This window comes from Takifugu rubripes, chromosome 1 (assembly GCF_901000725.2).
Source record: "Takifugu rubripes chromosome 1, fTakRub1.2, whole genome shotgun sequence".
NCBI lineage: Eukaryota > Metazoa > Chordata > Actinopteri > Tetraodontiformes > Tetraodontidae > Takifugu > Takifugu rubripes.
Genome location: NC_042285.1, coordinates 24086955 through 24109875, shown reverse-complemented (window position 1 = coordinate 24109875; position 22921 = coordinate 24086955). Strand labels below are relative to the sequence as shown.

The 22921-nt window shown below is 41.8% G+C and overlaps 1 protein-coding gene across 3 annotated transcripts; it reads left to right on the top strand.

Annotated features, from left to right (window-relative positions):
• The first annotated feature begins 816 nt into the window (after positions 1–816).
• On the top strand, positions 817–19999 carry epb41l5 (erythrocyte membrane protein band 4.1 like 5). 3 transcript variants are annotated; one of them, XM_011618706.2, is made up of 26 exons: positions 817–1000; positions 1890–2101; positions 5173–5277; positions 5987–6029; positions 6173–6251; positions 6431–6475; positions 7074–7126; positions 7804–7924; positions 8060–8147; positions 8227–8315; positions 8426–8495; positions 9406–9575; positions 10315–10421; positions 10537–10555; positions 11078–11123; positions 11203–11321; positions 15864–16015; positions 16127–16224; positions 16318–16470; positions 16710–16777; positions 17214–17336; positions 17428–17509; positions 17596–17676; positions 17870–17932; positions 18075–18214; positions 18479–19999. In XM_011618706.2, exons 2-26 carry the CDS (start codon positions 1922–1924, stop codon positions 18546–18548), a joined length of 2364 nt encoding a protein of 787 aa, XP_011617008.1. In that variant the 5' UTR covers positions 817–1000; positions 1890–1921; the 3' UTR covers positions 18549–19999. The 3 variants fall into 3 exon arrangements, with proteins under 3 accessions (XP_011617008.1, XP_011617009.1, XP_011617007.1); XM_011618707.2 differs by having other exon boundaries at positions 16127–16230; positions 16318–16455; XM_011618705.2 differs by having other exon boundaries at positions 16127–16230.
• The last annotated feature ends 2922 nt before the right edge of the window (positions 20000–22921 follow it).

The window sequence follows — 22921 nt, the reverse complement described above, 5'->3', positions numbered from 1 at the left end:
CTGAAGGCAGTGCCAACACAGTGCCAGTGCATGATTTAACTTTATCAAAAAGTCCAAATGTTAATGACACTGTCAGGTTTTTATAAGCAGGCCAGGGGAAACAATCATGATGGTTATGAATCACTGAGGATGTATAAAAATGGGAGGAAAAAACATTTATAGGAAATAATTAAATGTGCACAGTGCAGCTATTACCATAGTGCATTTGGAGTTTTTATGTAGTTTCTTTAAGATGGCACTAAAAACCTTTTAGACCCCACTGTAAATCAGACTCTGCATATATTTGAGGAAGAATAATGCACAAATAAATGTTTCCAGAATAGACTAATTAGATTATTACTTTTTTGGGGCAGCGTGTAAAGCCACCTGATAGTAAACCAAATCTACAAAATTTGGTTTCAGCCACTATCAAAAATCCGTTACTTTTAACCACCAGAGGGTGCTGTTGTCAAATAATAGGCTTTATCAATATGTGGTTTAAAAAAAGGGCTTCATTCCGTATTTTGATCCTTCTACGCAATACTTTTCGCCAAAAAATATATATATACATCGATCACACCATTGTTGCATCCGTTGGTTTCAATAATTTCTTCTGGTTTTGTATGAATTTATATTTGTTCAGCCCTTTGCACATCGTCCAAGCGAAACCATAGAGAGTGCATAAAGTCTTCCAATGCACAGAAATAATAAAGAATCCAAGGATACCAGGACAAGGGCTACGGATAAAGAGATACTGGGTCTTTAAAAATGCTAATTCCGTTTTTTTCCCCTAGGGATTTGTTGTGACGTCATATCCGGAGGTCAGCTTTGCCTCCGAGTGGTTTTTTTTTTTTTTTTTGTTGTGACCTGGGAGAGAAAATCATCCCGAAGAAGTAGTCGAGGCCGACAAAAGAGGAGACAAAGACCAGTTTTAAAACATGGAACTACGCGGCGCTGCTCTTTAGTCGTCTACAATGCAGAAGGACGTGGTTTCCCCTTAGATCCCTAGGAGCAGGTTTGCGTAAGTATCCCTTCATCCAGACCCTCACGGATCCACAAGTGGCCGAGGAGCAAGTGTATGTCGGAGTTGCTGGGCTAAAGGAGGCGTCTGTTTTGTAGCTCTCGACACCCTTTTGCGGTCGGAGTCTAGCTCACTGCTGGTTATCATCGCTAACGGTTTATCCGGAAACAAGAAAACAAGCGCACACCTGTTGCTTTAGCATAATACTGGGTGCCTCGTCGTAGTGATGTTCAGTTTTCATACTGAGGGTTCAATTAGTCTGAATATTAGGCAGTATTTTATTCACTTTAGCATCATTTATATAATTTTTGTTTAACCTAAGCATGGAAGCTTGACGCAGATTTATTCTTAGCAGAAGAAATGTATTTCTTTTTAACGCTAAATACAAAATTCTCCAACGATTGAAGTTTTATTGCTGCGTCACCATTAACTGTTTCTCAGAATGAAAACCATCATAACTGTTGATTTATGTATACATACATGGCATAGTTGATTAATTAAACTGTACGCAACTCAAGTATGTCTCAATTATTAAACAATGGGATATTTATTTTACAGTCAAACAATGGGATTATCCCTGTCAACTGTCAATCTGAATACAATTACATTAGATATTATGACCAAATTATTGTATCCATAGTTTTCTTAAATGAAGTCAGAATTCTTGTAGTTGGTGTAACTGTAAATTAGAAGGCTGTACTGAATGTTATTTTTCAAACAATGGTTGTACACCTGCTAATTAGTTTCTTTTTAGCACACATGGTGGTTACCACTTTCCTTGACGCTCACCTACCACTATCAAGACAAGCACATTTTTAAACGAGCATGCTCTTTATGGCTGAAAACATTTGAAATGATATGTTTGTCCATCTTTCCTTCTGTCTTCCAGGAGTGGTCTTGAACCCTGCGCTGTCTCTCATCATGTTAAGTTTCCTGCGCAGGACGCTGGGGCGACGCTCCATTCGGAAACACGCGGAGAAAACACGCTTACGTGAAGCCCAGAGGGCCTCGACACACATCCCCGCCGCTGGGGAAGCCAAGTCAATCATCACCTGCCGAGTGTCCCTACTGGACGGGACAGACGTCAGCGTCGACCTGCCGGTAAGGATGGGATTGTGACCGTTGCAGTTGTATCATTCTGTAATTGTTACAGTGCTGATATTTCTTCATCTGGTCATTTGTCTGATCTTGTCATAAATGCAGTATATTATCTATTTGCAATGCATAATATACTGCGTGTTTAACCCACAGCAGCCAGTTGAATGAAACATGGTGACCACGTAACACTGTTTACATAGAGAGCTACCCAATGGATGTGTTGGTAGAATAGTCCTTCTAAGGGCACGCGCACGTGTGTGTGCGGTATTGTTGCTGATCACCTGTAATTCCATGATCCTCTCAGAAGAACTCCCTTAATCACATGACATGTCAGGCTCATAAACACGACGACAGGGAGATGAATCCCATCCCCCCTTTCTTTTTCACCTCTCCACATGACATCTCTTCCCTTGCTTGAATTGCTTATATTAAATCAGATTGACTGTTGTCCCTTGAAGAGAATTTCTACATTTGTAGCTATTTTGTTCCCCCCTTCATATTTCCCCTTTCGTAGTTTCTGATGTGTTTCTTTTCAACTCCAAGGTTAGCATAATTCCTGAATTGAGTCATGCAGTGAACCTTCACTGTGTTAAATTAAATGACCCAGCTTTTCAGAATTCCACACTTACTTATTGAGCAAGAGAAGAAACACGTAATTCAGCCCATGTCACTAGTGATGTCATGCCACACACTTCAGAGGCTGTTTCTGGCCTCCCCTAAATCACTAACATATAATCCTTCCCGTCAGTGAGGTGTTGGGGGCAACAATAAGCTGGTTACGGTTTTTATTTGCTTTTTTCCCCTTTCCCTTTCTTCTTTTAACATTTTTTTTAACTTTTTCCGCTTGGCATTTCATGCATTTCTCAGGGTCTGCTTTAATTTTCAAATTTTCAGAAACCACCTATTTCCCCAAACCTCTTATCTTTTAACCATCCCAAGCTGATAGTACACTTAACAACTGTTAAGTTAGCCACATGGCTTTGTATGAATTCTTTACTTCCCAGATAGCCTTTGCACTCAGGATAACAGCAGCATTTCAAGAGCAGGCCCAGAGGACTAGCCATCAATAAGAAGCAGATGACTCATTTAAGAACATTATGGTGTAAATATTTTTGAAAGTAGACGCGCACCATTTATACGGACACAAAGTGGACACCACAAATCGAATGTCTTTAAAACTTTAACTTTGGGTTGGATGTGCATAATGTGGTGTGAAAAAACATTTGAATCCCTGGTGGCTGCATACCACGTGGAATTTGAGTGTAGGACTGCAAAAAAAACCCCCATCTAACAGTGGGGACCACAGGCAAACAGGAGACTTTCAGGCTATCTTTGTTTCCACAAGACTTATCATTTAGTTACACAGACTGAGAAACCAAGTGCAAAATCTGGTCTTTCCTGGTTTAAAATAGAACAGGCACTTTGCTGGAAAAATGACCAGACATATTAAAATAGCAGCAACAATCTCTATAAAACTGCTTAAATGCAGCTTGGTTTGCTACATGTGCACAGACTTGTTGACAGTAAGCAGTTGGGGGTCCCTAAGTAGGTCCATTAGCTTTTCCTTCTGAAAAGGTGGTTGTAAATAGTCAACCACTGTCTAAAAGTGAAAAGGGCCCATTTACAGGCTATACGAGCCTTCCAGCTGTGTGTCCCCAGTATTTAAGGCCACCCAAAGCTGTCTCCTAGGGTACCTGAGCTCAACAGTATCCACGACCGTACATAATTCCTCACAGTCTTATGATTCACATTCCTGTTTTTTCCCCACTGTATCTGTCTCCCTTTGCTCTCCCTCAGCCACCCACACATTTTCCTCCTCCAACTTCCTTTTCTTTGTGCATTACTGCTTTATTAGTGTAAACCTTTTTATTTTTTTTGCATTTGTGTGATGCGTTCAGGAAATATGTGATCTCTCATTACTTGCTAACAGCTGTTTATTTACACCATCCTTATTTTCCACTAATATGATTCCTGGAGGTCTGTAGCCCTCTGCCTGCCTGGTTGTCTACAGAAGGGAAATCACGGTTACGCTGTTTAACTTAACATACTTGTTAACTGTCCTGGATGAGAGCATCAGCTAAATACCTTAAATGACACAGTGTCTGTGCGACGAAGCTGTGTGCCTGCGGGCAGGCAGGAAGCCTGTAAGCAGCCAAACAATGCTGCAGGCACTGTAACAAGGCCTTGAGTCCAACACACACATGCACAATGAGTTCTTTGTACTCTCCCCCCTGGGTACCACAGGGGAGCGGTATGCCTTGTCGGCTATGCCAGCCAGCATGGGGCCAGTGCCCCGAGCTGCCCAGGAGTCTTTACTGGGTGTTTGTGGGTGTAGGAGACATGAGGGAACTTGCAGAGGCACCGTGTCTCTCTCGGTGCCTTATACGACAGTGCCAAACATTCCATTTTATATTTTTATATTCATATTGTCTTAAATGTGATGGAAGCAGGAATGATGTGAAAACTTCTGCACTAGAAAACAGTACAAACAAATTGATAAATTATTCAGAAAACAAGATAAAGAAACTGGGTTGGACTTAATTTAAAGAAAACACATAAGAAGAAAGAAGTCACATCATAATTTATGGCATTTCCTTGTGATGGGTCCTCAGAGCCTGATGATCACACGACATCTCCCGTCACCCAGCTTAACCAAGCCCCTCGCTGTCTGGGGCACTCCAACCCCTATTGCCATGACAACCTGGTCACTCTGTCTCGTGGTGAGGTTCGGAAGATTGGCTCATGTGTCTGTGTGCGTGTGCACATGTGAGAAAGAGATCTTCCAGTTCTGAGCTGAACTCGGGCCGTACCTGGTACAGTCTGGACTTGGTTCAAAGTCAGATTACTGCATGTTATTATAAAACAGTCTGTAAAACACATCTAACCCTCACAAACAAAACCAATTTAAAAACTGATATGCCACAGTCATTATGCATTGAAGAGATACTTCAAAAAATGAATTTCATTGGCAGGATCTCAACATAATGTCTCGATTCCAAACCAAACCTGTGGGTGCCAGCGGTGAAGCTCTTCTCTTTTATTTCTGTCCTAATATGATGTGTTCCTCTCCTCAGAAAAAAGCCAAAGGAGAGGAGCTGTTTGACCAGATCATGTACCATCTGGACATCATAGAGAAAGATTACTTTGGGCTGCGCTTCATGGACTCTGCACAAGTGCCGGTAAGACTGCAGCTGCCCTCCTCATAGTATTCTTTTATCATTTGAAATTTCATCCCCCCCCCACACACACACACTATAAAGCAATCTCCTGAACTCTATATCTCAGATTTCAGGCCAAACCGTATTCACACAGAAGGAAGGATTTAGGCTGGGGCTGCTCCAGTAACAAAGCTAAAAGGATTGGTTCTGGGACCTTTGTCACCTCTGCCAGAATCAGACCGTGCTGAGGAATAAACCAGTTTAACTCTCGTCCATCTGCTCTGATACTGAGTGAAGGCCATGGAAGGAGGGAAAGATGAAAGATAGACATGAAGGGCGAGACTCCATGAAGAGAGGGGTGGAGGAAAAGAGTCAAAAGGGTGGGAGAGTGAGAGTGGAAGGGAGGGAGGGAGAGGAAGGGCTGTAATAAAGAATGTGGGGGAGAGTAGTCTAGAGAGTTCCTCTGTTATCTCCCCCTCTCTCCCTCTCCCTCTCTCTCTCTCTCTCCCTTGCTCCCTCCCTCCTTGAATTTTTTCATGCCTCGGAGAGCCTGAACCTTAGCGAGGAATTGCAGCACTCATGCATACCTTTTCAGCATGTTGAACTTCTGAGTTTTCAGCTGTTCAGCTGCACTTTACAAAAGTTGCTGCTGGCTACTTTATGCTAATCTGCCTGCACCGACCTCTCTACAATAACACTGATGGTTTTCATCACATTTGTCTCATTTCAGCACTGGCTTGATGTTACAAAAAGCATCAAAAAACAAGTTAAAAGTAAGTTTACAGAGGTACTTCCTACACCCATACAGTTTACGATGCATTTGGCGTGGAAGCTTTTCTTGCCTGCATTTTGGCATCTTTCTGCATTATATTTAATGGCAACATGTTCTGAGCTTTTATTTTGCTCTGCCTTTCAGTTGGCCCACCATACTGCCTTCACATGAGAGTAAAATTCTACTCCTCGGAACCGAACAACCTGCACGAGGAGCTCACCAGGTGAATTGCGAAACCTCCCTTTTTTTTCATGAACCTCCCTTTTTTGAATGAATTTTACAGTTGATTCATGCTTGCTTTTACAGATCAGTGTAATTTTTTGTCTCTGTATTATACGCCATGAAACTACCAAAGTTTTTCACTTTTCATTTCCATACATCGCTTTTTCATCTTTCTTTCAGATATCTATTTGTGCTACAGTTGAAGCAAGATGTCCTCAGTGGGAAGTGGGTATCTTTTGCATCATAATTGCTTTCTGTCCCATACACAGAACGTCTTTTATAAAATGTTAATCTCAAAAATGTTGTATTCGTTGGGAAACGGTAGGTTTTTCAAGGGTTGAATTGTTTTCAGTCCACCTGCTTTATATCTATAAGCACTATAAACCTTTGAGGAATGTGAAATACAGTAGTTACTAATTGTAGGAGCAATGGATAAGCTATCACATGATGGCAGTAGAAAAATACAAACTGAGACCTTCTTGCCTCACTTAATATTTATAATTTCAACTGAACAGTATATGTTACCTTTCTTCATTTGTTATCCCCCTCAGCATGAATCCATTTATAATGTTGCTTGTCCTTGCGATGTTACAGTAAGAGGCTTAGAGGATTACGTGCACCTGAGCAGAATAGAATTATCAACAGCAGTCAGGAAGTGGACAGTGTATTTATTTATGGGGGGGGGGTTATTTTAATGTAAGTTAACTGCATGTAGTGTATGGTCAGAAAGTCTTGGGTTATTTCATAGGTTCAAGTTTATTTATTTAGTTTATCAGCAGCATTTTAGCTGAATTGGTGGCTGACTCTCTGTCTGTATTTCCAGGTTAGAGTGTCCCTTTGTCACAGCTGTGGAGTTGGCTGCCTTTTCACTGCAGGGTAAGCACACCAGGAGAATTATTTTTCCAACTGGAATCTCCTCTAAAAGCTGTAATTGTTTGTTCAGTACACTGCATGTGGAATGTTATTTGAGTTGAGCTGTGCATTATGATCCCCTTCAGGCCTGAGTTGTAGAATGGATGTCTCCCAAACCAAGAGCGTAGGGCATGTAAGCTGTAATAATACTGCAAAACAATGAAAGGTATAGCTTTTGGTAAAGTGAAACTGCACACCGGTGAGATTTGATCATTCCAGTGTGACATTTAGAGTAAGAGCTGTTGTTTTCAACGAAGAAAAACTGAGCAGTATCCATCATGCTAATGAAGGATTCATGTACTTTTACATGTTAGTGAAATCATATTGTATGCATGGGTACACAAACACAGTTGGTGGGCAGCAAATGCTACAACACATGCTTGCAAAATATAGTCATCCATTTCAGAGTCCCCAATCCAAAAACAGTTTTGATCCTAAACCAACCCCAAACAACATGAAATGATTAATGTTTCCCTCTCACTATGCTGTATCTTGATCAATTATTAAGCTTTCTTTGTTTTTGTTTTTTTACCACGGAATAAGATAAGATGAGGTTTAATTTACTGTTAGCTGCTGCTTTTAGTAACACCTCTTTTCTTTGTCCACCTGGTTAAAGTTCTGGTGAATTCTTTATCTTTCAGCTGAGCTTGGTGATTGTGACCCTCTAGAACACAATTTAGACCTGGTTTCAGAATTTCGCTTCATCCCGAACCAGACAGAAGAAGTGGAGCTTGCGATTTACAACGCATGGAAAGAGTGCAGGTTGTTATTTCAACAAATGTTTTTGCCTGTTTTTGTACTTTTTCATCTTTTTCAATTTTTTCTGGTTCCTCTATTTTTATTTTTTTCTGTAAATTCTGATTTTGGTCCTTTTGACCTTTTCCTTGTCTTCCGCAGGGGTCAGACCCCAGCTCAAGCTGAAATTAACTACCTGAACAAGGCCAAGTGGTTAGAGATGTATGGTGTGGACATGCATATGGTCAAGGTACAGGAACAACATATCTGACTTGTTTTCACTGGAAAAGGCAAATAAGTTCAGGGTCTGCTATTTTCTTTTCCTTCAGGCCAGAGATGGTAATGAATACAGCCTGGGTTTGACACCCACGGGTGTTCTCGTCTTTGAAGGAGCAACAAAGATTGGTCTCTTCTTCTGGTATGTTTACTTTGCCTCTATGTAGAGAGTTTATTTACCTTCTTTATGCCATGCAATCTCGTTCCATCTGGATGTATTCTAAATGCTGTTTTTATTCTGAAACGTTTCAGGCCAAAGATTACTTGTTTGGATTTCAAAAAGAGCAAACTGACACTTGTGGTAGTGGAGGATGATGAACAGGTAAATACGCAGAAATGGATGTTTACTGTATATCTACATAAATAAATCGTTGATTAAAAATTGGATCTTGAAACAGTGGGTATATCCATCTAATTGAGCTCTACATCTGCAGATTAATGTAGTGACAAAAATCTGCAACGCTCCCTGAAACAATCTGCATGGATGAATATCAGTGCAGGAAACAGGAAATAGCTGTATGCATTTTGCTCTGGAGTAATTTGTTCTGTCTCTTTAGATCTAAAGCCTTTGCAGTTTTTTGTTTGTTTTTTTTGGTTAGAAAAAAAAATACTGTGAAACAAACCTCAGAAACAAAGAAATCATAATGAAACAAGCTGAGAAACCCTGTTAGCCAGAGGCAAAGGTTCTGAATCTGGTTTTATATCAGTTGTGGAGGTCGCTGAGTGAGGATAATAAAGACGTCCACCCCCTCTGGTATTTGTGGTATGCACTATTCTCCTACACACTGTCCCCTCCCACTTCTGCCTGGAACAGTTCCACACTGTTGGCTGCTCTTGTCACCTGCCTCATTTTCATTCAAGTAGTCACGATTCATTTTTTAGCTTCTTTGGGTGAGCACCTGCAAACCAATATGAACAGAAAAATGAAGAATTCCAAAAATGGCATGTGAGTGGTTCCAGTAAAATCAGATTAATTGGATTAATGAAGCAGCAACTTCACACACTGTAGGTCAGCTGGTCATTCCTCCTATTTTATATCCCTACAAGCAAGACCATATTGTTGAAGGCACCCAACTTTTATATTTAATCGTCAAAGGTATTTTATTTTTGTGTGGCACTGGCCTGCAGGAAAACCATATAATGATGACTCTGGCCTTACAAAAGACAAGACTGGTGTCTCTCCTGTTTTATACATGGAGCATTCCTCTGTTCTTCCACTAACGTCTCCCCAGGGAAAAGAACAGGAGCACACCTTTGTCTTCAGGATGGATCATCCCAAGGCTTGTAAGCACCTCTGGAAGTGTGCGGTGGAACATCACTCTTTTTTTAGGCTGAGAGGGCCAGTGCAGAAGAACTCGGCACGCTCTGGTTTCATACGCATGGGATCTCGCTTCAGATACAGGTAAGAAGAGGGCGTACTAGGAGAGCTCAAGGGGTAAGATGGCTTGTGAAAAAGTTGAGCTTTCCTTCTTGGATGCTTGGATTGGTATTACAATTTTATACCACTCATGCAGCTTTAAGATAATTAAGGTTAGATTACGAAAATCTCCCTCATAAACAAATGCAACAAAAATATTCAATTGGACACACAAAATGATGGCTTTACCATGTTGTGCGATAAATCTTAAAGAAGCTTAATGAGTGAATGACATTTATTGGTCTGTTTGTTAAGTCACTATCAGGAACTGCACCTCCTAATCGTCAGCAACGTCTGGTCCAAATGCAATTGTTTGCTTTCAAGCACATGTTGGAATGTACTTGCACAGATGGTGCCAGAGGTTACTCAGTATCTATTTCTTTGCCGCAGCACTACAGTATGTTTCAGTCAGGTACTCGGTGCTCTCATATCACAGTAGCAAATGAGTTCTCTTCTGTGTGAGTTCAGACGCTGCCACCCATTTGTATAAGCACTGCCACTAAAGTTGTTCTAGCTCAGAGGTTGCAGAGTTTGTTATTGTTGTCGCCTGGGTGGATCCAGAGTTCAGCGGGGGTCAATACTGCACTCCGTTTTTGGAAAGAAATACAGATTCATCCAAGAACCGTTGGGAAACGTGTTATATTCAGTGGTTCATCTGCATTGCTGACAAAATAATAATAATAATTATACATTTTTACCAAATTATGTTTTTCTATATTACCAGTGGAAAAACCGAGTATCAAACGACCAAGGCCAGTAAAGCGAGGAGGTCAGCCTCATTTGAAAGACGACCCAGTCGACGTTATTCTAGAAGAACCATGCAAAACAGAGGTAAAAACACAAATGATAACTCACATTACACACTGTCCGCATCTATTATTATTACACATTTATACACATAGTGGTTAGAATCTGAATGCTTACTGTGTTTTATGTGTGTACGCAGGACACCTGAATGCCAATGAGTGAGTATATGTGTGCTGTGTGTCCAAGCTTAAGTGTCTACAGTTCTGTCAATCAAATGCCGTGACTAACTCTCTTTCTACCTAATTCATTTTCAAGTCTTGACTGTAATCCTGTTACAGAGGTAGCCTTTTGTTATAGGATATGTTGGCGGGCCAATGACATTATGTCACTGCTGTTTTTTTAAGCTGTCATGGGACCAGCTGAGTCAAAGCATTGTGAAAACTAACCCTCCTGTGACTTTATATCACTCTTGATTACACAGACCTCCACTGTGACCATTCAAATTCCCCTTCAAAGCAACAAAGCACTTGTAATACTGTGTATAAGCAATGTAATATTGGCCCCTGATTTATTGAAATGTGACTCCTATCTTTCTTCTGGTAATCTCCTACATGACGCCTGGAAATCAAGAAGACCTAAAATATGCGAAGCACAAAAAGTTGCTTATGAATCTGTATCAGTTGGAGGGTAATTTGACTAATACAGTATGTCAGTCAAAGCACCAGCTTTTTTTTCTTCAGGGTTCTTTCTTCAGGCAATGGAGTCAGTTCCAGCAGGGACAATAAGGTGAGAGGGGGAAATATCTATCTGTATTTGAATCTCTTCTCTGTTATGAAGTGAGCAGCTTGATTCTTTTCTCCTTCAGCCTTCTTTCATTAGAGGTGCCTGGTCAGCCATGCCTGTGGTCAGCCCTGTAGCTGCATCTGCCTGTGGACCAATGGAAATCGAAGCTCTACCACGAAGTCCTGGCCCTGATAAAAGGAGGTTGGTACATAGTTTCAGTTGTGCTAAGACTGCCTACTTATTATATCCCTGGAGATTAAAAAGGACCTTATAATATGAATGAATATTTTGTTTTTATTAAATCCTCATTATTTTTTATTACCTTTTTAACCTCCTTAACTTATTTGAAGGCTATATTTATATTGCGCTGGTTTGCAGTTTGTGTACGAGTGTGAGTCGGCTTGTGCATGTGGTTGTATGTGTTAAAGGTGTTTGCAGTAACTCAGTGCCCCGAGGGAAGGAGTTTCTTGTTTGCATTAGTAGATTACAGTTCATACCGCAGGCCAGTAATGCAGCAGTACGTTCAGGCAGGTGTCAGATTCACACAAGAACTGTATGAATTTTCTAATTTTTACTGGTGAATGATTTAATTAAGTCATTTATGATAGTTTAGTACATTATGCAGTCATAAGCAAAACGTTTTAGGGCACCATCAGGTCATTTCACTGTCAAAGTTGATCAGTCTGCTTTTTGTGACTGTTGAAACCTACAAAAGCATACTGGATGTACAGACTTTAATCTGTGACAAACCTGCGGTTTCTATGTGTTCCAGTATTAAGATATACTGAGGATAAATGTTCTGGAGGCAGGCCAGGTAGGTACACTTGAACAATAAACTCTGCCATTTCTCAGGCTTTAACCAATCAGCGGCTGTGTAGTGTCGGGCTTTCTCATTTCTTTGGGAAACTGTTTCCTTGCAATGAAATCTGGTCCTGTGATTTGCCAATCTTTTTGCTTTAAACAGCATGAAATGCTAACCGAATCTGTGTATGAAACAGTGTGCTGGTTTTTGGGTGTTTGGCATCTTTTAGTTGACCTTTTGGATGTGTTCATGCTCAGGATAATGATGCATACTAGTGTATGTTTCTCTTTGCAGTCTGTCCTCCATCCTATATATATTTCACATACGTCTGTTTGTGTAACATAAAAATTTACATTTCCTAATCAAACCTCTCAGTAGAAAGATTACCTATTTAACAGAGCAGGGTCCTTTGAATTTTTATTGTACTGTTGCTGTCATGCCCACTATGCACAGACATCTGCTTGGATTGAATGGTGCATGGAAAAAACATTATAAATATTAGAAAATCTCAAATGTCCAACCTTGAGTTTTCAGCGTGTGGACTCAAATTAAAGTTAGAAAACAGGTCTAACCTTTTCAATGATGCAATCTACCAGGCACAGACCCACATTCCAGTATCCTCCGGGGTCAGTGTTATCAAAATAACCAAACAGAATTATTGACACGTTCTCTGGAACTCGCAGTTCTTCACTACTTTATCATCATAGCAACTGTTTACAACTGACTCCGTAGATGTGAAGGTGATGCTAATACCTCTAATACTGTCACCAACCCCTGCTTCCTTTCCCTAACTCCTCTCAAGCCTTTGTTATTTGTCTTTAATGTCTCTATTGATTTCCGCATGGACCCCCAGTAAACATCTGCTGCCCTCCTGATAACATGAGCAGCAGCACCCCCCCACCCCTCCCCGTGCCCATCCGCCTGTCCAGCTTTAAAAAGTCATAAAATTGAGTTATTGTTGCAATGCTGAAGCTGCCTGCAGATAAATCTAAAGACCTAAAGGGATTCTCTGATGTCATCCGGTTACCTTGGCTTGTTGATTTGTGATGTCTGTTCCTCCTCTTCCTCTGTTAAGTTCTCTCGTTTTAAAGTCTCATGTTTCTGTACCATTTTCATTTCTGCTCTCTCCTTTCTGTCCCAGTAAAAAAAAAAAAAATGTTCTGGATATATGAAACCTCCAGTAAGCCAGTCCAAGTCCATCGGGTGACATGATCAAAGGTCATGAAAATAGTCTGTTTTTATGATGGCAGCATCGAGAAACGGCATGTTTCTTGCCTCTTGTGCTCTCAGATGAGCTGTCATCAGGAATAAATGCTTCAGACCCTGTCATGCTGGCTCTGTAAGCAGAGATTTGACAATGTGCCGTCAAACCCAGTCACAAGAGATGCAAAGCCAGGGTCTCACGCTCCAGAGACAGCCACTCCACTTCACTGAAGTGCTCCTGTCACAACACTTGTCACAGCATGCTGTGTTTGGAAGTTGTGTGGTTTCTTCAGTTTCTAATGGGTAATCACCATCTTGTATAGTTCTGTTTTTAATATTAGAATGGAGATTTTTGGAGAAGATTCGTTTTAATCAGATCCTGCATTTATACAGTAAATAGAATAATAGAGAAGCTAAATACAGTGAATTACAAACGGGTTATGTCAAGTCCACAAGAATCGTCTGTCCTGCGGCTAACTTGCTTGCTAACTTTTCTAAATCCTCTGTGTTGTGCTGTGTTGTTGGTGAAGTCACCCATTTAGGTGTTTTTCTGTCACTCCCATTATTAGATGACTCTGAGCCTCTTTGTGCTGCTGATTTCTTTGGTTTCATCTCTGTCCTTCATTTAAATCCAGTCTCCCTCTGTTTGCTGTGTTGGTTGCATCCCCACCTCTCTCATCCTACACCCCTCACCTTACACCCATCCCTCCACCCTGTTCTCCCCTAGGTGTCATCTTCCCTCCATTCTTAATATTCCAACGGGGAGTTGGAAAGACCCTGACCACTGACGGCGGTTTCAGGATCTGTCCTGTGGTGACTCCGACAGCAATAATAACCGACTCGGGCTTCACCTGTAAAAACATATCTGGTATTTTTCATGTGTAAGACAAGATTCTTATTAAGGGCAGCGTTCCTGAACGCCACATAGTCATTGTGATGACACCCACCTGAAACTGCTGCCTCATCAATGACATCACACCGCCACTATGCCTGATGCTGTTTCAGTTTATTCCTTTGTTTTGCTTCACTGTTCCCAAATCCTTTTTCCTTGCAGACTAGAGTGATTTTTAGGTCATTCTCCATGTCTTGCCTGTTATTTGTCTCCTTAATCTCATGGTGAGATGTTGAGGTCAGGAGGCACAGGTGTGAAGGTTAGGAATTCTCTCAACAAACCAATAAACCACATAGTTCCAGGAGGCTTTCACATTTTTATATATTGTTCAATCATCCTTTTCCTGTAAATGTGATTTTATAAATGGTATTTTATACAAGCAGATTAGATTTTTTAAAATCTTGCATAAGCACATGCATTTATATTTCATTAGATGTTGGCTTTTTATCTTTTTTCAGTTATAAGCTAGCCTAAAAGGATATGCAGTCCTCTAATCATACTTTAAATTATTAAATATTTATTAAATGTCTCACTTTGAGCAGAAAATCAAGCAAGATGTAATCAAAGCTGAAAGTAAATTGTTCATCTGATTTTAGCACTGCACATAGAGCAAACATTATGGTACAGTATGACACAACCATCCAACTGTGCTAGCAGTGGTTCCATACTCAGAATGTATAGACACTGGAGCTGGTTTAATGCTACACTCTGCACAAACATTTCATGCACGGCTCGATGAGTACTCGGTTAAATATTTACAGCTTTGCCGACCAAAGGGCCTCTAGTACTGTGAACAAATACAGCATTTCTGCAGACAGAGGAGCTATGAAACTTACCTTTCGTTTGTCCGTTTACTGTCAGATTTCTGAGACCTTCAGTTGGTTGTGTAACAAAAATAGATATATGAATGATTCTGACCAAAAAGCAGCATCATATACTGTAAGACTTGAATGCGCCACACTGTAGTTTGAAGAGTTGAGCAGAGATCTCCAAATAAAGTCTCAAACAAGCTTGTGTTTTTTTACCTTTCAACAGAAACATTACCTGAAAGGTCATTCGATGCGGCGTGAGCATGTGTCTCTTTTTTTCTCCCATCCCTGTCTCATAGTTATGTTTATTGCCCACGCGGGTCGGAAATATCTTTGCCTTCTTTTCATTCACGGATTACTCAACATGTGGGAGGGTTTTATGTACATCTTGATTCAAGTCCTCGGGCCAAAGCATTGTTCTTGTGCTTGTGTTGTCCTTTAGCTTCTGTTCTTCTCTGCCTGTATATTGTAATATATACTTATCATGTTGCATTTTGACTTGAGGCCAGAGAAATATGAGGTTATTACTGGGCCACTGGAAAAGCTCCTTTCAGAGGCCATGTATCAAATGATTTGCTTCAGGTTTTGCTTGAGAATTCAGAGGATATTACACCATATTATTCCCAGAAAAGTTATTGCTTTCTTTGAAGAGACATTTTTCATTGGCGGGATCACATTTCTTTACCTCTTGATGTTTTGTTATTGCTTTTTAAAGCCAAACCTCCTTTGGATGCTCCTCTCACGTATCTCAGAGAGTTCACCGTCTTGTGTATTATCTTGCATTAATATTACTTTCTGAAATGCAGTGACTTTGTTCGTACATACCAACCTAATGGGCCAATTTTTCGCAGTAATATGCCCCGAATCGAATCATGTTTTTGGTTGTTTATCTTGACACTGTTGTGCTGATGGAATATACCATTAGGACTCACTTTCCCTTTTAGAGCCTGTTCAGTTGCTGGAGGTAAGTTCTACAGTTGTATTGTTGCGATTTGTAACCTCCTTCACGATCAGCAGTGCCTTCTTTCTCTCTGTAGTGCTCCCTTGGTTTCTGAGATGATGGAGACGTGCATCGATGATGCCCTCAAGGCCCCTGGCGTTCCAGCAGCGGTGACCGCGGATGAAGCTGGACCTAGCAGCAGCTACGCTGCCCCCAGTGCGACTGGGGAGGATTCCCTGAGCCTCAGTGGTGAGGTCACGCTCAGTTCAGACAGCCACTAAAGCTGGATTTCCACTATTTTTGAGAAATCCTGCAGCCTCCGTTGAAACTTAAGAGTAACCAAATGTATTATCTCTTTAGAAGCTGCAGCTCGTCTGAAACAGCTGGAGTTGGAAACCACTCCCCTTCCAGTCACCCCCAGAAATAACATCAATGTCAACATGGCGTTAAACAACCAGGTGGAAGTGTGTTCATTTCATCTTTTATTTCTATTGTTGGGTGTTTGATCCTGTTACTCATGATGTGTGCGGCACGTTGCACGGTTGGTACAGGAGGATGTGGTGAAAATCATGGAGAAGTGCAGTCTCAGCAGCACAGCCAGTAGCAGCCCGGGTGCCACTCCGCTGCGAACACCAGAAGATCTGAAGAGCAACATCTTGAAAGCACAAGCTGAGGCTGCTGCCGTCGTGGTGAGAGACAGACAGGCACGCAGACACACACACACACACACACAGTCCTCCACTGGCTGTGAAAACAAGTCCAGCTCAATTAGTGACATAATTATGCATATTTTTGTATTATATTGTTAGTCAAATCATTGTGTTCTTTAGTAGACGCAGAAGAAAACATCAGTTATATCCTACAATTATTTCCAGTGATATTATGAGATTCACTACATATCATTGTGTTGAGGGTTAAGTCTCTCTCTTGTTCTGCTCTGCAGGGTACCTCAGAGGAACATGTCGTCGTTGCTGGAGATAAAAACTGTAATTTGGTGGATGCGTCTGCCAGGTATGACTGCAGCCTCATCTGTATAATAAATCCTTTAGACCAAGTGTTCCACCCCAACCCCCTCCGGTTTTCTCACGTCTTCCAAACTGTCAACTGATTGTCCCAGCCAATCACAGTGCTCCCTGCTGCCAGAGCTAATTAACCAGTTGAATATGCATGAGGATTATTCCTGGTGTTTACAGCGTTGCATCACTAGCAGCTCATCCTTAAAAACAGCATCCGCAGTTGACGAGCCCCCTCTGCTGTCTCATAAGTGAGGTTGTGACAAAAAGGGCCGCGTTGTATTTGATTATTTTTGCCTTTAATTTTTTGACTTTTTTGATCTCTTTTAAATAATAGTCTATGTTTTTCAAAAGTAGCATTTGACTTTGCTTAAAGCAGAAAACACTTTTCTTCTCAAAGCAAATCATCACTTGTGACCTGCGTGTCCTTGCAGGTTAAAGGTGAGAACGGGTAGGATGGGGAGCAACTCGTCGCTGTCTGTTAGCAGCCGGCCTGATCTCCAAGAGTCCTGGGACCTGCTCAAACCATCCCTGTCCTTCTGTGCAACAGGGGTCAGGTCAGTCATTCAGATTATGGTCGTCTCTGTTGTCAGAGAGAGCAGAAATCTGTTGGAGACTGAACCTTATGTTTCTTTTGCTCTTTACCAGTGCTGAGAAGCTAACAGAAGATCCAAACTCCTCCGCTCCTAGCATGCCTTCTGAGTCTGCCAGCGAAAGCCTGGCACCAAAGGTATTGAACATAACAGAGTTTTTCTGTCACCATTAAGCCGAGGGTGCTTTAATTCACTTGTGTTTGTCTTTTGCATCACTGTGCAGGTTAAAACGGAGGATGTTGACCTGCAGAGTGTGGCTCCAGTCTCTGTCAACCTGATTGATTTTACTGACCTGACTCCTGTTGTAAGTATGGAGATTTGCTGTGACAGATACCCTTAACAAGTCCTAGTTTTCCTCATTTACAAGTTTTAAATCTGTATTCAACTCCACATTGAGATCACCCCTGAACCTTGTACAAAATATATTGGGGAACCTTGCATTTATAAACATGTATGCAGACAGAAAGCTGGATTGTGACATATTGCTTTTCTTCCAGTTACCCCCAGTCCATCAGCCCAAACCTGTCATTACACCCCGCTGGATCATTCCTACAACTGCTGTGAGTTTCTTTGAATTTGCTTACTTGTAATATGATTGGCTTGGTTCCATTCATGTTTATTTTACTAAAACTGTTGATGTGAGTGTGTACATGTGATAATATAGACTGTAGAAACTGACCACCTCTACCCCCTCTAACGCAGCCTCCTGGTGTCTTTACTAATGGTCTGCTAGACCTGGACCATCCAGCTAAGGTCAGCCCTGTTTTCCCCGCAGACGGGAGGGCAGCTCACCCCCCAGGCCTCACCCACCTCACCCACATACCTAACACGGTCTCTAACAGGTAAAGCCTAAAAGAAGCTCAAGGTGTTCCATGGTTGTGGAGAAAAATACGCGGTTTGCTGACCCCTTGTGGACGAATGGGGAAATAACCCATTTAGCAAGCGATTCCTGAGGTGTACAGGAGTTGTCTTTGTGTTGACTTTATCAGCCCGAGGCCAAAGAAACGTCTTTCATCTGCAAATATTGATTAATACTCATTTATTTTAACAGGAATGTATATTATACAGTTACTTTGTGTTGATGGCTTCACTCCTGTATCCCACAGTGCTGTTGGTCAGGAGCCGCCCTCGGAGGACGGATCCAAACCCAGAGGACTCCTGACCACGGAGCTTTGACAAAGAAACGCTGAGCCGCCATCGGCGCATTACTCTCACCTCTGCACACTTCGCCACACACGCCACTGTTATCAGAGAGCCGAACACAGAGGAGCGAGAGGGAAGTGAAGCCAGGAACGAGGCAGCTTACAAACAGCACGTGCACATTCTTAGTGACACATTATTAATGAAGTACTGTAACAGGAACATGCTTAGTTTTTCATGATGGTAGGAAATAAACAGGTAGCACCACTGATAGGTTTTTAAGAGCACCCGATTCTTTTGGCCGTTACTCCAGTCCAGCAGATGTTTGTGGACGGTTGTTTCTCTCTGTTCACTGTTCCTCTCATTTGTTTTATCACTGGTAATGGACGACACTGGATATCTGCACACTCTGAGCTTCTCTGTGTGCTGGAAGGCCACAGGCAAATTACAGAAACACAAGATTCTTAAAGACGTAAACACCTGGAGTCTTAAGACGCGTCACTGGAGATGAACACGTCACTGGATCGCCGTTTTCAACACTGGACCTTGAAATTACTGTTTTTTTTATTTTAATTTTTTAATACTTTTTTTTTGTTTCTTTCTGTTTTGATTTCTCTTGCAGCATTTTAAATGATTCCCCTTATATTTACCATTTTGGTCAGGGCTTGGACATGTGTAACAGCCTTTGACCAGACGGTACTGTTAAGTTAACATTTTTATCTAAAGTGGGATGTTGCGCTGTGGTGTTTTCTTTTTTCCATTTCTCATCATCTTATAGAAAAGAAATAGTGAGTTAATTGCTGACGAGAGTTCGAAGGTGTTCTCCAGGTCTTGGATTACATGATATCCAATTAAATCTCAGACAGAATATTACTCTGATAATAAGACTGGGCTCCGGCTGTGAATATGTAGATACGACACTGCCTTATGGAACTGAATGTATTGTCCCATCTGAGGATGCTGGAGCTGCCACAGGAAGAAGGAAATCCCTGACAGTCTGATTATGTATCAACTTAACTTTTTTACTAGTTTCTAACTGCAGTAAATTCACATGAAACCACTTAAAAAGCCGTGAACTCTTAAAGTTTAATCTTGAGTCCTATTCTGTATTTCTGGACCCACATTAAGTCACATCTGCTTAGTTCTTAACTGTCTTGAAGGGAACCTTTTCTTTTTAGTAATGACTTTTATTTAAACTCTACTATCCTGATTAATTGTCCTAATATGAGATCACGTTCACCAGTGTTAGTATGCAGTTAATGTATTGTACAATGGCGTCAGCTGTTTGTAGATATGAAATAGATTTCCCTATATTTTTTTGAATATTATCACGTGCTCATAAAATCTCATAAATGCTGTGTAGTTACAGTAGGAAATGTCTTCTCGTACCGAAAAAACACATCTCAGAATGCAATTTTATATAAACTTTTGTCTGTTTTTTCTGGACTCTGGTTATGATTCAGTAAAGCTTTGCTGCAGTAGGAGTCACTTTTCGTCTTATTTCTTCCTCGTTGTTGTGGACGTGATCGCGGTGACACTTCTTGGCCACTAGGTGGCACAATGTTACAATTATTCCCGGTTACATGTGGGATTGAACGAAAACTGATAGTTTTTTGTTGTTTTTTTTTAGCACGATGTGAAGATATGCACGTTGTAGGATTATTTCAGTAAAAATGAACGCAAATAATGATAATCTACCGTCACTACAAAAAATATCAATAATTCAACTGAGAGCAGTGCAGTACCAGTAGGTCCCGCTAGGGTGCAGTGTAACTCCTCTGTTATGACCACATAAGAACCATAAACCTCAGGACCCAGTTACCCCCATCCCCCCCCCCGCATTGACCTTTCTCCAAATGTAAAATGCAACATCTCCAAGTGTTAAGTTTATCAATCAAGCAAATCAATGTTACTTTATTTTCCATTAGGATCCTTGTTGCAGTCAGTGCAGGTGCAGACGTGGGCAACAGGAGACGACTCCGACACACGTGTCACGTCACACATAAACATGAACATCCATTAAGTAGAGGGTTAAAAACAAAATTATTGTTATTTAAATTTTAACGAGAAATATGGGGTTTTACAGACAAATCTTTCCATTTTCAGCTTTCATTAACAAGATAAAATCTTCAAGCTGGCCCAGGTTGTTTCCATGGCACCAAAAGCAAAACAGCTTCTAAGACCGTGTCATTAACAGATCTTGAATCAACGTATTGAAAGCAAAGCCTCTGCTGTCATTTGTCAGGGCTGGTATTGGTTTCCATTTCACAAGGCGGCGATTTGAAATAGATCGAGCGCTCTGTGCTACAGAGCAATACATAGCTGGACCATTATTAAACAGCAGACAGCCTACGGCTCAATAACTCCAGGACTGCTCCCCTCAGCAGATGGGCCGACCCCCCCACCGCCCCCACCACCACCACCTCAACACCTTCCAAATGAATAATTGATTACGTACACGGACCTTATGCCAGGTCATGATTGCTTAAGCATGCTCAAAATCTCTGCGATTTGGCAGAGGGCCCTGGCTCTGGTGCCACCAGCAAAGACCCCCGCAAAAGCAAACTGAAATCTTCTTAAATTTTAATACTCCTCAAAGTTGGTCCGTGGGTACGAGCCCTCGGACCGGCTGCCCAATGATTAATTTTCAGGGCTCCATTAAAACTGGGTTTAAACAATAAGCAGAGGCTCAACAGAGTGAGAGGTTTGCAGAAGCATAAGAAAGTAAAACACCAGCTTAAGCGGCTTTTCTTACCTTCATTTCTTTTAATTAGTTACACATAAAAGCGCACGATGTCATATCAGACAGTGGACGTGTGAAAGTTCTCCAGTAAGGAGTGAAATATTTAGATCTTGACATAATTGCGACCTGGTTTCAACACGAGCCAGGACGCTAACACGATGTGAGGGAGGTTCAAATTCACCAGTAACGGCTGCCAAGCACAGACGACAGAAAATGGCCCACGCCGCAGCAGAAGTGGTGTTTGGAGCTCACCTGCTTCCTCTGCCATGAGAACTCTTATTGTAATGGAGCGGCTGATTGCTGAAGTCTCTGAACCAGGAGTTATTGTTTCACCGGAGTATTTATTTGATATCAGAGTGACAATAACACACAGACGGTCGCTCTCCATTAGAATGTTCCATGACGACCATCATCAGGTTGTTAGGCCTTCGTCGAGTACGTGAGAGTAAACAGAGGAGGCGCCGCTATCGGTCCTGGAGGCTGGGTGGTCGACCACACACTCGCATTATGTTAACAAGTGGAAACAATGGAAACACACACTCGTCATAAAGAAAAAGCACGAGCGAACGCGCTCCTTGGAAATGTCAGTTGATTATTCAGGGCACCGGAGTCCTGAAACGGTGTCTCCCAACTCTGTGGGGGTGTAACACCCAAGGACACACACTGACAGATGCTGCAGGAGCGTTCACTAACTGTGGGATTTTTTCCCTTTTTTTTAAGGCCAACATGTGACATTATCTGTTTACCGTGAGATGACGACTTCCAAGTGATGAAGGCTCTCCGACTCCCTAATTAAAAGATGTTTTTCACATCCGAGGCGAAGTCCAGATGCCGGTGAATCCATCACATCTGTCTTTGCCGCTCCACTCTGATTCCTCTCTGCAGAACAAATAAATGTGATGACAAGTTTTGTACAGCAAAACGTGAACAAATGGAGGAACATCTGGGAGAAAAGAGAAAGTGTGACTTAATTGTGTGTATGCACGTGTGTGTGTGTGCGTGTGTGCTGGTTATCAGGTCAATATGAGGACGTGTGTGTATGTGGGATACAAATGGGGACTCTCTGTCAGTGAGGACAAAAGACCATTGTGTAGTTCGGTTCGCTGTTGCAGGAGATAGTATTCTGTGACTGAGCATTTGCTTAAACATTTTAGCTGTCAGAGTGGGTTTGTTTTGTTGTATGTGTGTGTGTGTGTGTGTGTGTGTGTGTGTGTGTGTGTGCGTGGAGGCTCTGAAACGATAAAGACATGAGTGAAAGGTAATTGATCCCTAAAGGCTCGTATTGTGCCAGTGCGTGCTCACGGGCACGCGGCGGTTTCATCCCCAGCATAAAAAAGGAACACGGCTCATACATGGAGACGCAAACATGCGTGAAGGTTGTGTGACAGGCGGACAGAAGCCTTTAATGGCTGACAGGTTGTGTGTTTGAGTCTCACAAAGAAATCCAGCGAGCGCCAGCATCTCTCACCCAGCTCGACTGAGCACATCTGTCCTCTTGCACGTTATCGACGGAGCCCAAACGGCCACTGCCAATCACCCCTAATGATGAGACCGTGTGTGTCCCCACCCCCACTAAAAAAACACCAACTGGCACCAGTTTCCACCAGTCAGTTGTTTCACAGTGTTCTGGGAAAGTTGGACCCGTCTCATTCACCATCAAACAGAG